Source organism: Lepisma saccharinum, chromosome 17, assembly GCF_977018435.1.
Source record: "Lepisma saccharinum chromosome 17, izLepSacc3.1, whole genome shotgun sequence".
Taxonomy (NCBI): Eukaryota; Metazoa; Arthropoda; class Insecta; order Zygentoma; family Lepismatidae; genus Lepisma; species Lepisma saccharinum.
Window position 1 is genome coordinate 24,913,666 of NC_139245.1, and position 16,435 is coordinate 24,930,100.

The window sequence follows — 16,435 nt, forward strand, 5'->3', positions numbered from 1 at the left end:
TTTGATTTGTTTTTTTTTTGTTATTTAGCGCCGTTTTTCTGACACTTTAGGCTAATCGCGACGATGAGGATGATTGGTGACATGATCAAATAGATGAAGGGAGACTCACAAGGAGCACATATGCCGAGCCTTGGATTCGAACCCATGACCCCTAGCATCGTAGGGCGTTTAATAACCACTCTTTTTTTTTCAAGGAAATCGCTAAGCGGTTACTCTCCTTCTGTGTTATTCACATATGTAAGTATTTCTCAATTATCTGTTTTTCTCAAACAGGCAAACACAAACATCCATATCTTACCAAGGATTTGAAGCCGGGACCCCTGGCTTCGTAGCTGTGCTAACCATTCCGCCACGGAGATAGATTCTAAATGAATGTGCTGTTAGTATTAGAATGGGAGAAGGTACTTCACTACTTGCTCTCTAGAAAGCAGTCTCATACCCAGGAATTTTTTTTGAAAGGGAGGTAGGGGTAGATTCGAATATGTGACAAAAAGGAAAGATCCAAAATACTATTATATCATTGCAGTATTACAAGTGACCACCAACACTATGGTCCTAGTATTACAGCTAGTGCTAGACGTACAATTGTAGAGATGCAGGATTAGGATCCAAAGTAACAGGAAAAAATTCAACTCACTGATATACCCACTGCCGTCGTTGCCTTATAAGGTTCAAGGTTCGATACGCGATGGAGAAACACTGCTCAGTGGCTCGAATCCCACTTTAAACTGTAGGTCCAGTGCCGATTAGCCTATCTGTGTATAGAATGGACTTAAAAACTCATATATTGTGAAAAAATAGTGTGAAACCTCTACTAATATACTTTTGTTTTTTTATTATATATAAAGGAAGGGCCAAGAAGATGTACCACTGAAATGGATATGTCAAGGTTACGATTAGTATATTTTTAGATATTTTTTTCACTGTAATTTACATATGTGTATGGATGTAGGTATGTGAATGGTACAAGGTGTATGTCAAGGATGCATTCCCATATAACATGTCTAAAATAATCACTTCAGAGGCATATAAACATATTAACTTATCCTCCCTTCAAAATACCATATAAGTGGTAACATCTTTTTTGGCCCTCCCTGTATATACAAATGCATATATAACTCTATGAATAAAATTAGACTTTTATGCGATTGAAAGCATAAAAAACATGGTATCAAAATGTTTTGTTCACTTTATCTCCACTCATGCACGTCAATATTGAAAGTTAATATACATTTAGAGTGCGCGTCAAATCTCCTGCATATGGCCTTGAACGGCTGAACAGCACCAGCGAATCACAGACGTGCGGCGTTGCCTAGTTCAGTGACAAGGCGTCTCGCTCAACCACGCTGTATCTTTTCCGTGTAAAATTTCGACATGGCACCGCTGCAGTCTGCTGCTATTGGCTATCGCCATATGCAGGAGATTTGACGCGCACTCTAGAAAGGCTTTGATGGATACATTTTTTTTTTCGAGTAAAATTGAACCAAATATATTTCATTAATTCTCTTCCAGATGGCAGCAGCTCTCACTACGTATTTAGTGATACTGATCCAGATGAGAGAAAGTCCAAAAATTGTAAACAGAGAAGTGACTGATTCTAACTTTAATGCTTCAACTTCCCTTGCCCCATTTTTGGAAGAGTAATACCAGTGGCGTAGGAACGTATTTTAATTTGAGAGGACAAAGTTAACTTCAAAAAGCTTCATATGTGTATGTGTGTATGTATGAATGTATTGTATATATGCGATGCGTGTGTGTGCGTGAAACCAATCTTGCTAAATATGTGTGCTTTCGACGGCAAAAAAAATAAGAAAAACTGTGGACATTTCAAAAATCTATATTTTTTAAAGTGGTGTTACAATTAGAATATACTGAATCTAGAAAGCATGTTCATTTGAATTTCCCATTTCTTTTAACTTTCAAATAGGGTAAAAATGTATTTTGTAGCATTGCACGTTTCGGAAAATAAGATTCCTTCAAATCTCCTACACAATCTCTTATATTGAAAATTTGTAAGATTTTAAAGAATGCGAAGAATATTTCATAATGGGAATTTCATGTTTTTGGAAATAATATTGACGAGAAAAGCAAGTTTTAAGAATAAAGTTTACTTCTAGCCACTGTAACTATTTCCACTTCTCGATAAATTTTCAGAGAGTGTAATGTGGATTGATGATTTAGGAGGGTACTGAACCGTTTCTTCAAATTTTAAGAATGAAATGTACCCAACTATTTCTGCGCCACTAAGTGACTCTACTTGAAATCGGAGTGTATTGTGCAATTTCTGTCATAACAGACGTTTCCTTGTCTTCTTTGCGACTTCGTCGTTGAATGTCCAAAGAAATGTTGACATTTTAAGCCTTTTTTGTCACGTATTTGAGCTTCTTGCTACAATTGGGCACTATTTTTGAGCAGTGTTATGTACTTACATACAATTGTAAAGAAGGGATTTTAATTAATTTTTCATTTGTAATGTGACTCTTATCTTGGTGCGTGTATGTGTAACAATCACCATAATAAAATTAATTGTTGCTCTAGTTTGTTTTGTTCACTACTTAAACAGACTCCTCAGCCTCAGAACTTCTGATTCCTTCATCGTAATAATGACAACTTTAGACACACATATTCCCTGTTAATAGCTAATTTTGGATAAGATTTCTAAAATGAGCAATAGAGACTTCTAGTAGTCACTGTTTTGTTGATATGGTATTTTTTTGTATTTCGATGCTTCGGCAAAAGAAAACAAACAAAAACTATTTTTAAAGAGCGTGTGTCACATTGAAAAGCAGAAAACCCTTAAGAAACGTTGTTTGTCTTGCTGCTCTAGTGTTTATCTGTGACAGGTTGGATTGTGCCACGCTGTATGTGTTGTTTATGCAATATATTTCTAGTCTCATGGCCAGGTACGAATATGTTTACAAGAAAAGGTTATGGTTATTTGATATGTATTGTTTTTGACTGACTCACTGGCTGATTACACTAAATGATTGTATGTTTCAGTGCCTATTTGTAAGTAATTGCGCTGGTCGTCAGGTTCACTATGCAATTCACGAAGTAACTAAAAACAAGAAATTCGTATCTTTCAGCCTGGATGGCCTTGAAAATTGCATGCAATTAAGATATTTAATTTGCCTTCCTTTTAGAAGACTAATTGTAAAACTTGACCAGAATAACACTGCCTCCATGATGAATTCCCGGAACTGACTAGGTAAAACAGTGCCAAAAACTGTCCTGTGTATATGAACCAAAACTGCTACGTTTTAACTGTACAGGGAAAACGTTGTACAAAATGTTGCGTGTGGGCCGACCCGGTAATCCCACATATCCTTACGAAGGCAGAGCGTGTAGTGTGCTGGATTCACGATTTCGATACTGACGGTCACAATTCTTGTCCTGGAGTGGGTGTTCCCTTCATCTATTTCCATCGCCACGATTCAACCCAAAAGTTGAAGAAAATATAAATCAACCTAATATAATTCCTGAACGTCATGCTTACGCTGTTCGTATGGTTATATTGATGGTGTTTTGAAAAATCGTAATTTGAGAAAATAGATTATGTATTTCAATTTTATTATATTTAAGGTTTGTTGTTCTATCGTTGAGTTCCCACATTGCCAAACACTTAACCAACTGTCCCGTGTTCGATTCCCGGTAAGAGCTCTAATTACAGTGTTGACCAAGCATTGTGAGAACATGTGGGGAGCTGCTTGAAAGCATCAGTGGGGGATTCTAGTCTCACAAGCCAGAAAATAGCGACGATGGGACTCGAACCTCTGACTGCTCATCACCCAGAGAAAAACCGCTTCGCATGCCTTGGCCCTAAAAGAGTTGATGTTCTAAGGAGTTTATTTTACTTTTTAGTTCTACCGAATTTAGTGGAAAGATCTAAAAAAGAAATATTTCGAAACTGTTGGGAAGAATAGAAAATTCACCGATCTTTTCAAGTGGGTTAGGAGATTAATGAAAGATAGGAGAACGCACTGATATTGTAATGAGGAGACATCTGTCTCGTATTAGAACTCCCCTGCGCAGGGCAACTTGGACTCTTCCAAACACCCATCGATCGTTGAAAGACGGCAGATGGAGACGAACCATGAAGGGGTGAAGGAAGACAGACTGGGCGCTCTCGCGTAGCCGGTGAGTGAACACCGAATCGCTTCCAGCTAGTATGTACTTCGTTGTCGTTTGAAATGTTCACCTCTTCTTTAAGTTCAGAGTATGGGATAGCAAAACTGTATTGAGATACCGTGTTCCTTTGAATCAGGGTACGAATTAGAGCTGGCAAGGGTTCCAGGTGCTGTTTCGGCAAGCTCAAAAGTCCATGAATTGCCCTCCTGATCACATATGAGCTCGGCACTTACTTTTCTCTCTATTGTACTAGCTCTTGATATCGCAGAGGCGGGAAGCTACTGTGAAAGGTGGATGCGTCCCCCTAATAATATATAAAAGCACGTAATGAACACACATGCACACACATGCTCGTGCATGCATATAATTTATGAGAGTGTGTGTGTAGTACGGATTCTGAGTTATTGTTTGAAGTCTACTTTATGCACAGATAGGCTCATCGGGACTGGACCTACAGTTTAAAGTGCGATCGGAACCACTATGAGCGTCCACCGGGTATTGGACCGGCACCTCTTTACTAAAAGATGACGACGTTACCACTATGCCACCGGCAGGCCTATGTATGTACATACTAGTGGGGGAGGGGGATGTTGTACGCTTGATATATCTCGTACATTATCTGCTTTACCGAATCCTATACGTATATAGTTTCTAAGACTGGTAATATCGTAACCTGTAATCTTTAATTGATATGATTCATCTCGGGCAAACCCTCATTACATAACAAAGTTGCATATTTCTAGTAATTATTGTGTCAGATATATAGGGTGTTTGGGTTGAAGCCGACCCATTAAGAATTACAGTAATAAATAAAAGTATTTATTGCATCAATGTCACTCTAAGCTTATAAGGAAAGGCAAGAATATGCAAAATCGAATATATAGATAATATGTTCGGGTCGTTCTTGAACATTAAAATTCCAATCGTGATTCATCTGTGTGGACTATCAGGTTGGAGGTTGGATCCTGGTGCCTCAGTTGCTCTGAGGTCCACTCATGGATGTAATCTGCGAGGTAGGGGTGACAGAAGCGATGTCTTATGTCAAAAAGAAATAAAAAGAACCCTCAGTGCAACTGAATACTTTAATTCAAGTGACAGTCCAGCATTTCCGTGATTTGTACATCAAAACCACGGTTTAATAATAATAATAATAATAACAACAATAACAATAATAATAATACTGATGATGATACTTTCGTAGTGGTGTGTTAGCTTTTATCAACCAGATCCTGGAAATGGTTATTAGCACTAGAAAATTTAGTTCATTTTTAAAGTGCCTATGCTGGTAGTTCAAAACGGAATTTTCACAAGGTGTTAATAATCTGAACACTAGATCTACAGACGTGCACGTAAATAAACATTCATATACTTTTGAACCTCTTTTAGCATCCTATTTATTATATTTACGCAGCTTCTAAATAAACGCATAGACTTTGGCTTTATTAATTTGCACAGAATATGAATTTTTGAGCTGCCAAACGGTGTCTTCGTAGGATCAAAATAAATCGATTTTTCGATTGTTTATTCACCTTTTAGATCCAGTTCCTTCGCCGCTGTTCACTTTCATTTTCCTCGCTCTGGAGCTTCGAGGTTTGAAGAGGGGAGAGGATTTTTAATCTATTTTTAGATTTCCGTGTACAACGTTGAAGTTTCTTTGGGAAGACGAGTAAAGATTTGTCTGTTGAGTGAGTGCGTTTGTGTGGTTTTTCTGTTTGAGTTTGAAACGTAATTATCATCACTGATAATTGAAATTAGGGCTGAGTCGATACCGATACCAATACCGATGTATCGTTATCGGAAAATATCGGTTGGAATTTACTTGCCGATACTTTTGCAGCATTTTGATCGTTCGCAAGATCCGAAAAATGCAGCGTAACACTTTCGCAGAGTATAATTATCCTAGAAGTTATGCAAATTTGCAATTTCCACTGATTTTGTACCAATACTATGTGCAAAATCTGAATTTTTGATTCAAATAAAATTACAAACAATATATTCTTATATTCTGATGTACATTTTGAAAATTTTGAAGCAAAAACTCTAGTTATAACACCATTAAGCCTTGTTTCCATGATATGAAAAACTCAATATGCTGACCAAGGCAGAAATTTATTTTATTATAAAACATAAACTAAACGTAACGTTTCAACCTTCTAGCAAGGTCTACTTCAGACTCTGCACCAAGTACAAATGTAACAAGTGCAAAACAGGACGATATATATATTTCTTCAAGTCCTTCCAGTTGTTAATTTTCCTCATCAGCCTCGGAAAATGTTCAATTATAACACCATTAAGCCTTGTTTCCATGATATGAAAAACTCAATATGCTGACCAAGGCAGAAATTTATTCTATTATAAAACATAAACTAAACGTAACGTTTATATATATCGTCCTGTTTTGTACCTTGTTACATTTGTACTTGGTGCAGAGTCTGAAGAAGACCTTGCTAGAAGGTTGAAACGTTACGTTTAGTTTATGTTTTATAATAAAATAAATTTCTGCCTTGGTCAGATTATCGAGTTTTTCAAAACTCTAGTAAATTAATGCTTGTAATTGGAGTGAAACACTCACCCACTAATATTAATCAATATTTTCAATAATTTTCAATCATCGGTATCGGTGAGAATCGGTAAGATTATCGGTATCTGTTCAGTCCTAATTGAAATATTTTGAATTATATTTATTTCCTGGCAATATCGGAAGATGTTATTTGTGTTCTGGATCAGTAACGTCTTCGAGAAAATTGTTAACATGATGTAAGAGACGTATTTATGTTTATAAAAGGGCCATTCAATGTCAATTCAACGCAAAAAACAAAGATCTTGTCACCCACCATCTCAGATTTTGATGAAACTTGGTGTGCACCTTTCACCTATGGTTGAACGAAACCCCATGAATTTTTTTCGCTCTATCTCAAACGGTTTAATTTTACAGCACTTTGAAATGTCATTAAATCTATGTTGTCTGTAACTCTTGAGACCCTCGACACAAGGTAACCCTGCTTACATTTTTTTTCCTCCTTAACCAATGATCGGATCTCTTTGAAAACTCAATGAAATAATGAAGATTTCAGAAAAGAAATATATCAGCACTCAAAACATTTTATAAAACCCTCAAAAAAGACTAACAATGGACTTGTTGCCCAATTCTTGTGGTGGAAAACTAGGTTGTGAAAATTGAATTTTCAGCATGTGAGCATGATGGAACCAAACGTTCTTGATGTTGAAAATCATTGCAAGGATTTCTCTACAAAGAATGAAATTTATGTTTTTTTTACTCCTTCTAACAAAAATTTTACGTTTTGTGTACAGTGCGTAAAATTTCAGGATCAATCTGTACCAAATGGTCCAGCACTGGTCGCTCGACCACTTTTTTAAAAAAACATTTTTTGTTGTTGTAACCCCTATGCAAGAGTAGTTAAAAAATGCATTATTTTTCTAAACTTGACTTCGTTTGAAAATGGCGGCCATTGTTGGCCTTTGCAGACAGTTGGGATAATTATGATAACTCAGCTAAGAAAAATGATAGAAATCTTGGGGAAAAAAACATTGTTTTCAGTACATTTCAAGCTACAATTTATGTTCCATACCATTTTTAACCATATATAATGCAAATGGCTGAAATTTAGGGTCAAAACTGACTGATATTCAATTTTGAAGGAAAATCGAAAAGGTTCGAATCCTGGCCTGGGCATGGATATCTGTGAGTGTCCATTCATCAATTTCATCATATAATAACTCATTCCCATCTTCGCAAATTAGCCAAAAGTGGCACAAAAAGCGAAGTTAAATAAAGTAAATCAATCAATCAGAATCACTAACTATTTACGATTTCTTCTTAGAGTGATATAATCAATCATCAAATTAGCCATGGACTTCTCTTGCAGGCCATTTCACAGGAGCGGAGGATTCGATGACGTCATGGCCTTGCAAGATGAGGAATGAAGCGTGCTCACAATGGCTCGCTTTTCATTGTGGCCACTGTGGCGCTGGCTGTACTCGGGCTCAACTTCTATTGGCTGTATTCCACAAGGAGCGGATACGTGAAGTTGGTGACACAGGATGAAGAGATTTTGCAAGGAGGTAAGCATACTTTCAGTTAAAGTTATCGAACAGCACTCGATGTGACATCCTTGCCTTGGTTCATAAAAGAGTTTACACATCCAAAGAATAGCGATTTACTCTTAAGGATATGAGGGATCCCGAACAGTCGTGATCTTTCAAATAGTCGTGTATTAAAAATTCTTAATCGTCGCCACAATTTTTTTGCAGGCTATTGATACAACTTATTAATGGCAATATATCCTCGGGAAAAATTTTCTAATCGATTCACCAGTTGAGTGAATATCCAGCACAGCTGGATTATTATTTTTTTTAACATTTTTTACATAAACGGGAGCGTGTATTTTACATTATTTTTTCGATTGAATTAATTTCTTACTTGATTATTCTGTTCGAGTACCTAACTAAACTTAATTTTTGTTATCAACAATAAAAATAGCACGGTTTTTTTATTTTTTGCAACTTAAAATGAACAATGCAAATTTCCAATCCACTCGTTACTTTTATCGTAGATTTTAATTAATGGGTTGCGGGTTTGGTGAAGGCATGTTACATTGGTTCGGAGCCCAGTTTGAACTGTAGTTAATGGATCCAGTTCCGCTTGAAAACTGTTTTTCCTACTTGGAAAAAAATGCTTCACAAATAGATGTGGTAATCCTTGGGACAAGATTTCGCAATCTTACTTCATACACTCTCTTTCCTATCACAGTAGAAACTGGATCTGCCATGCCTTTTTTTCCCTCCACTTAGAAGCCAGGAAAGAAATTGCAGGCGAACATGCTCCATTTGCTTACAGGAGTACTGAAAAATGACTTTGTTTTCTTTGGAAGTTGTCACATGATTGAGCAAGAATGCAAAATTTAACAGATATTGTTTTGAAGTTTTCTTCATGCAGATGTGCTTCGTTCATGAATCAAACTCAGAACCTCTTAACTACAAGGAAACAAAATTTCACTACCGCGAGGGGTGTAAGGGGTGACAATTTACTACGACACCCAATTGTCAACCTCACTTCCACGTAGTACACCCTGGACTGCATTTTGCAGCCTAACGAGGCTCTGGTGTTTGAACTCACAGCCAGTATAATCATCTGTGGGGCTCGTGTTGTGAGCTGTCCATGTGTGTTTCTCATTGTCCCTTCATCCATTTAATATCATCACCATTCATTCTCATATTCGCGATTATTCAAAAGTAGCAGAGAAACGACGTAAAGAAAGTCAAATTAACCAATCAATCCAGGTATCGGTCAGATAATGACTGAATTAAGGAAGATGACTGTTGCCAGAACACCATTTAGTTGGTATTACAAGAATGAAGAATATACTCACTTGCCGTATCACTAACATCTCAATTTGTAGACCGTTTTAGCTAAGATAACCGAGACCCGGCTTCGATACCCGGTGATGGCAGCTACCACAGTTGATCAGATTCCACTTTAAACTGTAGGTCTAGTCCCGATTAGCCTATCAGTGCATAAAGTGGACTTAAAGCCAAACTCACACAAACAAGGTGTGTAAAATGTGGCAACGCTTCCAAATCTGGCCATTACTGTTGCCTGACATATATGCAACCTGAGGATTATTTCTGTACTTCCGGTTGCATAGGCGTTAGGCGTTTATATTTCTTGTGTATTTTTAACTCGTTATCATGTTGTGGAACTCGGTGAAGTGAGTTTATCTCTGCTATCGGAAAATATTAAGTGTAACTTTAGTTACATAACAAGGTATTTTAAATAAGCTTACTGTTGGAAGAAAGGATTGAAATCGGTTAACATCTGCGTTTGTGTTGGACAACATATTATAATCTTAAAGTGCTAAATATATGTAAGAATTGCAACATATTCACGTTCAATGTTTCTTTTGGAAATATAAATGGTAGGTGTAGAGAAAATTGTTTTAAGCCGTGGCACTGACTTCAATTGATTTTTTAGCTGCAGTAGGATTAACACAAACGACATGGTATCCATATAATATCAACTACCGCCAGAAATTTTGTGGGTAAGAAAATTGCCCTCTCCCCCTCTAATTAAGTCGGTCTCAATAGTTTAAATTGAGTTTTGAAGTAGGAATACGAGAATCCGGTCTTTTAAGATTCAGGTAATAAATCAAATGATTCAAAGGTGGTGCAGATTCAGATAATGAAACATGATACAGGATAACGTTTCGTCTAACGTTAGGCTAACAAATCGCGGATTAGGCTCACCAATCATAACGTTTCGTAGATTAAAATAACGAATCATAAATTGGGTAGCCGACCTCCGTGGAGGAGGTTCCAGGTTCGAATCCCAACCGGAGCATGGGTGTTCTTTGTTACTGTCCCTTCATTAATTTCATATTTCACTCATCCTTATCTTCGCGATTAGCCACAAGTGACAGAAAAGCAAAGCAAATTGAACCAAATCAATCAATCATAAATTGGGTTATGATCCTGGGTCAACTTATTGTATCCTGAGTTGGGATAATAAATGCTGGATTAGAATTAAGTTAAGGTGATTAATCGTGGATGTAAGGAAAGAAAGGCGGATCGTGATTACTAAACTTAGTAACGTTTTGTTGATTGGGATAAAGAATTGAGGATTATGGTAAAGATTCATGTGTCAGGTAAACAAATCCTGGATTAGGCTAAGTTATTCTGTATTACGGTATTGAACCATGAATTAAAGTAAAGAATTCTTGATTAGAGTAACGAATCGTGGGCTATTTGTGCTACATTCTGGTAAATAACTCCTATAATGACTATAATGAGATTCGATAGCTCAATCCTCCTTAGAACCACAAAACCTAAACGTTCAATCAACACCAAAACAATCTGAAACATCTGATACGTTCAAGCCTGTATTATTTATTTATTAAACGTATTACTATATTTATTAATAACAACTTAATAATACTCAGCGGTGAACGATGAGACTCGGTGAAGTACACAGACTCCTTTCAGGTACAGGGATAGTGTTAGGCAAAGTCAATATTCACACAGAGAAATAAAACCACATTGCTGCAGTAGATAAACTAAAAGGTTTTATTCTTTATTTATGGCAATTCTACTTGAGACGAAGGCAAAATTGTGATATTTCTTACGCGATATCCTCGCGTTTATACTATTTTCGAGAACACAGATTCAAGTACAGATGAATCACTCACTATCTACAAAAGGATACTATCAACAAAACTGACATCTATACATGTTTAGAAATACAAATTCACATAGTGCACTCTCGCAAATATGAAGATACATTAAACTACTCATAATAGAGCATAAAATACAATAAACATTAAACAAAAGATATACATTACAAACAAGGTGCAATATTACATATAATAACACGGAAATTACGCTTTCTTTGCTTAAAATAAATATATTAGTGACATATTTTAAAGTTGTGATGTCACATAAAAATTTGGATCATATCACATCATTGTGTTCTTACGTCATCCATCCAATTCCAGAACAACAAACGGGGATCACGGAGAAACTTTCCACTACCCCACCACCTCCCCACAACGCCTGCAAAGATGCTCCCTGGCAACCGGCCGTTCCCCGCACGACGACAGCGCCGCTCCTCGGGAAGAGAAGGAATCGCAGAGGCTTCCTGACGATTGGCATCCCCAGCGTTGAGAGGCACGAGAGATACCTGGAACAAACCCTGAGCTCCCTGATGGAGAAATCCACAGAGCAGGAGAGGCACAATGTGACTCTCGTCGTCTTCCTGGCTGATATGGATCCCAAAGTTAGGTAAGGGCCTTGCATCTCTAGCAAGACGTTACATTTGTGTGAAAACTCTTTCAGTCACCATCTCCAGATGAGCCAATTGGTTAACTCCCTGCACAACTTTTACTGGTTCTTGTGTCTCGCCTGGTGCATAAGCTTCTCCATAATAGTTTTGATTTAGATATATCATGTGCGAACCGTCCGCTATGTGCACTACATCAACTTTATTTCATCACATCACTTTATAATTTTTTCCGTACCTATACAGCACCCCTTCTTCTCCATAACTTTTTGTAAACACACTCCCACTCTTCCCAATAATTCAATGTTTATTTGCCCTCCAATTGCTTAGATCACTCTTTCCCAGCTTATGTTGCCTAGCCAGGCCCTTTCATACCCACTCCCTTTTCTGATCCTGAGGTACGCTACTTGTTCCAATTCCCGTTGTTCCCTTGTTTAAAGCTCTAGTGATCTCTTTGTTTCGCATTCCATTATGATTTCCTACCTGTCTATGTCCTCTAATATTTACTTCACTAGTTGCAGTGTCCATTGATCCACGTGTTCCCCTTCCCAGACCCATCCCATTCAAATTTCGTACAGTTTGCCTCCGATCTCTTTCGCCTATGATTCCATTTCCTCCTCCTGTACCTTATGACTACTTAGAAAGCTATGAGAACATATGGCAACCCCATGCACATAGAAGTTCTATTACAGAAGAGAGGAAGAGAAATATAGGTATTTTGATTTCCTGCTCCTCCAAGAATAATAACAACTAATTATTATTATTATGTCCATTTGAGGCACAAAAGATGCACCCGGAAACAATTTTGAACTATATTTCTTAAAGTTACTCAATTAATATAGGAGGGTTCTGCGATTTTCATTCTTGCTTTCGGTTATTTTTCGTCGCTTTTCTACCTTGAAGGGCTAATCGCGACGATGAAAAATGGGGTGAACACAGTCATGCACTACTCAAGGTTTGAATATGAGTCCTCGGTCTTTGTAACGCTCTACGCTAACCACTCAGCCCCGAACGGCCTGCTATATGTGGTCTATTAGTAATCAAGAAAGGGTTCATGATTCGATTCTCTCCTAGGGACACATTTCAGCAATACAGATCCCACGTTCAACTATATGACCAGTCCCAATCAGACTATCGACGCTCAAAAGGTGTATGCATACATTTGCTATTACATGTGTGCGTATGTGAGAATGTATGGGTCCTTTTCCATAACATCCTGAAATAGTTGATATAGCTACAAAGAAAGTTACTAGGTGTGATCTTTATGATCGCCACTCTTCCACGTACTACACCCTGGACACTTCTACCCTGCAGGCTAACGAATGTCTGGTGGATATACCCGCAGTCATTATAATACTCTGTGGGATTTGAGCTCTGTGTCTTCTTTATGTCACCTAATCACTATTGATCATCATCGTCGCAATTAGCCAAGAGTGGCAGAAAAGCGACATGCAACAGAACAAATGCAGTATTGCAAGTAATATTAGCACTGTGTGTCTCTTTTCAGGGATCAAAGAGCAAACCGCCTGGAAGAAGCGTTCAAAGAACCACTGCAATCAGGATTTATTCAAGTTATAGAAGCCCCATCATGTTTGTATCCTGATTTGGACTTCAGGTTCTCCAGGAAGACTTTCGGAGATTCCCCTGAACGCGTTCGCTGGAGAGCCAAGCAGGTTCTGGACTTCTCGTACCTGATAACGTACAGCCTCAACCTCTCCGAGTTCTACCTGGTGCTAGAGGATGACGTGGCGTGCGCCGATCGCTACCTGACTGCCATACGGGAGTTTATCAGTCTCCACAGCGACCACCGCTGGGTGGCGCTACAGTTCTCAGGTTTCTTGTCCATAGGGCAAACGCTGAGGAACGAAGATCTTCCACGACTTGTACAATTGCTCAAGATGTTCTACCGGGAGCAGCCTGTGGACTTTCTCCTGCAGTACTTCATCCGTCTTTTGGTACCGGATGCAGTGAAGCCAACTCGACGCATTCCAGGCTTGTTTCAGCACCAAGGTGTTCACTCGACTCTATCTAACAAGACCCAGAAGCTCAGAGACTCGACCTTCAATGCTGTTCCGCCTAGGACTTACCATTCGACGAATCCATCTGCAGATCTGGTCACCAGCATGCAGACGTACCGCGACTTCCATCCGGAGTATGCCTACAGCCCAGCTCCCGGTATGTTCTGGGGGATTCCGAAACCGGGTGACACGTTCGATATCGTCTTCCCGCATCCTCTGGTTCTGCAGAGGGTTGCCGTGGTGACCGGCGACGGTGCCAGGAATCCTCCGGACAGACTGACGGACGGTGAGCTGGAGGCCAGTGACGTCTTCTTGTCCTTCGAGCGCCCCGACCGCGTTCTCTGTCGGGGATTCGTAACGCTCGCCTCTTTCGTGGAGGGGAAAGTGGACGTTCCAGATGTGGACCAAGTCTTCCCAACAGGTGTTCAGTGCTTGCGGATTCAGGTTGGGCCCAAGCAGAGGTCTTGGATCATCATAACGGAGATTGCGGTGTTTGCGAGTCCGCTAGGTACACACGCTACATGATGCCAGTGATTCACAAATCAGTTCAGTTTTTAAGTTACCAGCAAAGCAGTTCCACATTTCGATTGCCTTGACATGAATTTGGTATCTCGGTGATCTTACTTGCATTCCATCCTACAATTCATTGCAATCGTTTCTTATTGATTACGTTTCCCACATGTTATAATAGCCATTAAATTTCATACTCTCCATCTTCCTTAAGGGGTCTCCTTGATTGCCTAGTGGTAACGTCGTCATCTTGTAATCAAGAGTCTGGAGTTCGATACCCGGTGGAGGCATAATTAGTGGTTCGGATCCTACTTCAAACTGTAGATACAGTTCCGGTAGCCTTTCTGAACATTAATTGCGAACCCATCTCTTGATTTAGTTTACCCTTTCATTTTACAATGCATCTATCTTGTTTTCCTCCATGTCAAATACATTTATACATATTGTCTGCATTCTGTTCACTCACACACGATGTTCCTAGTTTTGTCCTTATTGGAACCCCATTAACTTAAAGCTTTGGTATATCCTTCTCTAAATGTCCTTCTACAGCTGTTTCTCACTCTGCCCTTTCTAGTCAATATTACACGTGTACTAAAACATTCGTATCCCATCTTCAATCTTCTTACTTTATTCTTGTTTCTATTCCTTCAGCTTTTCTAATGAACAAGCCGTTGCTTCTATATAGTTTACATGGATATATCTTCCCTCCTTCCTCTGTACCTCTATCCTCCTTCAACCTTCCTTCAACTCTGTCCAATATACATGCACAGAGAGAACAGATAAATACAATAACATGTGGTTAGATATGAGCTTTGTGACTGAAATATTCTTGCTTTGAAGTTTGTACGAGAAAATCAACTGGTGCTACAGAACTTATTACATCCAGAAATTATATCTTGGTCAATTTTGACTTTAACTTTGAAGTCATTGTCAACATTATGCTGTTTTATTATTTATTTCTTCGCAATAACGAATCCATGTGAATTTGTTATCACTTGTCTCACTTTCACGCTGAGGAAATTGTGGAACAGGAATGGATCGATATGACTATGGAACCGTACTAATAATAGAAGACTAGTTCTTCAGCCTCACACCTCTCCAACCTCTCAGGAACAGAGTTTTCAGAGTGACTGAATGGGATAGGACAGTCTCCAACTTTGAATATTAAGACTTTGATTGTCAGTAATGAATATCACGTTACTACATCCAAAAGAAAATCAATGCAAATATTTTAGCAACGTCTTCCTTATAATATCATGTACACTTTCCATGTCTTAGTTTACAAGGGAACCAATATTGGTTTCAATACATAATTATCCAATAATCTCAGTACTTATTACATAAAATATGGAATGAGATTTTCCAGGCTGTACAAAATTAAAATATGATCTTTGCGATATTTATAATATCAAATATCAAGTTCCAGAGTAGGTCAGTCCTATGTTCTCTTTAAGCCGTATTGTGAAAAAAAAGGTATTGGAATGTGAATATTTAAATGACCTACTCTAATCAAGTTTATACTACTATTTAATGTCCACATATCACAAAATTGGCCAATTTCGCGAAATGATAAGTTTCCAATGTTGGTTCCTGCATATATATTTTTTTGTGAAGAGAACATTTGAATGTAAACCATACTTGCTAATACATACATTAGCACAACTAATGAAGTAATAAAGAGATTTTACACAAATATTATTTTATTGAAACCTAATATTTTTTAACATAGCATTTATGAACATTGCATATTGTGATGATGATTTCTATCTGAAATTTAAAAACTAAATCGTGTTCAAGATTTACAATTTATTTTAAAAATTAGAAAAAACATTTAGTTGCTTCATTAATCATAAATGTTGATTGAAATGGACAAACTGCTACAAATACAAGATTATACGAGCTAGCACGATTTTGAATCACAGGTAGAAAGTGTAAGGAGCGAATGTTTTATGTTCAATTCAATGTTCAACAACTAATGTAATGTTTT

At 38.0% G+C, this 16,435-nt stretch overlaps 1 protein-coding gene across 1 annotated transcript; it reads left to right on the top strand.

The window, feature by feature from the left end:
* The first annotated feature begins 8,031 nt into the window (after nucleotides 1-8,031).
* Nucleotides 8,032-15,542, top strand: LOC146001234 (alpha-1,3-mannosyl-glycoprotein 4-beta-N-acetylglucosaminyltransferase C-like). Its single transcript, XM_083138538.1, has 3 exons — nucleotides 8,032-8,211; nucleotides 11,637-11,922; nucleotides 13,428-15,542. The coding sequence occupies exons 1-3, from the start codon at nucleotides 8,070-8,072 to the stop codon at nucleotides 14,461-14,463; spliced, it is 1,464 nt and encodes a 487-aa protein (XP_082994664.1). The 5' UTR covers nucleotides 8,032-8,069; the 3' UTR covers nucleotides 14,464-15,542.
* Nucleotides 15,543-16,435: the final 893 nt, after the last annotated feature.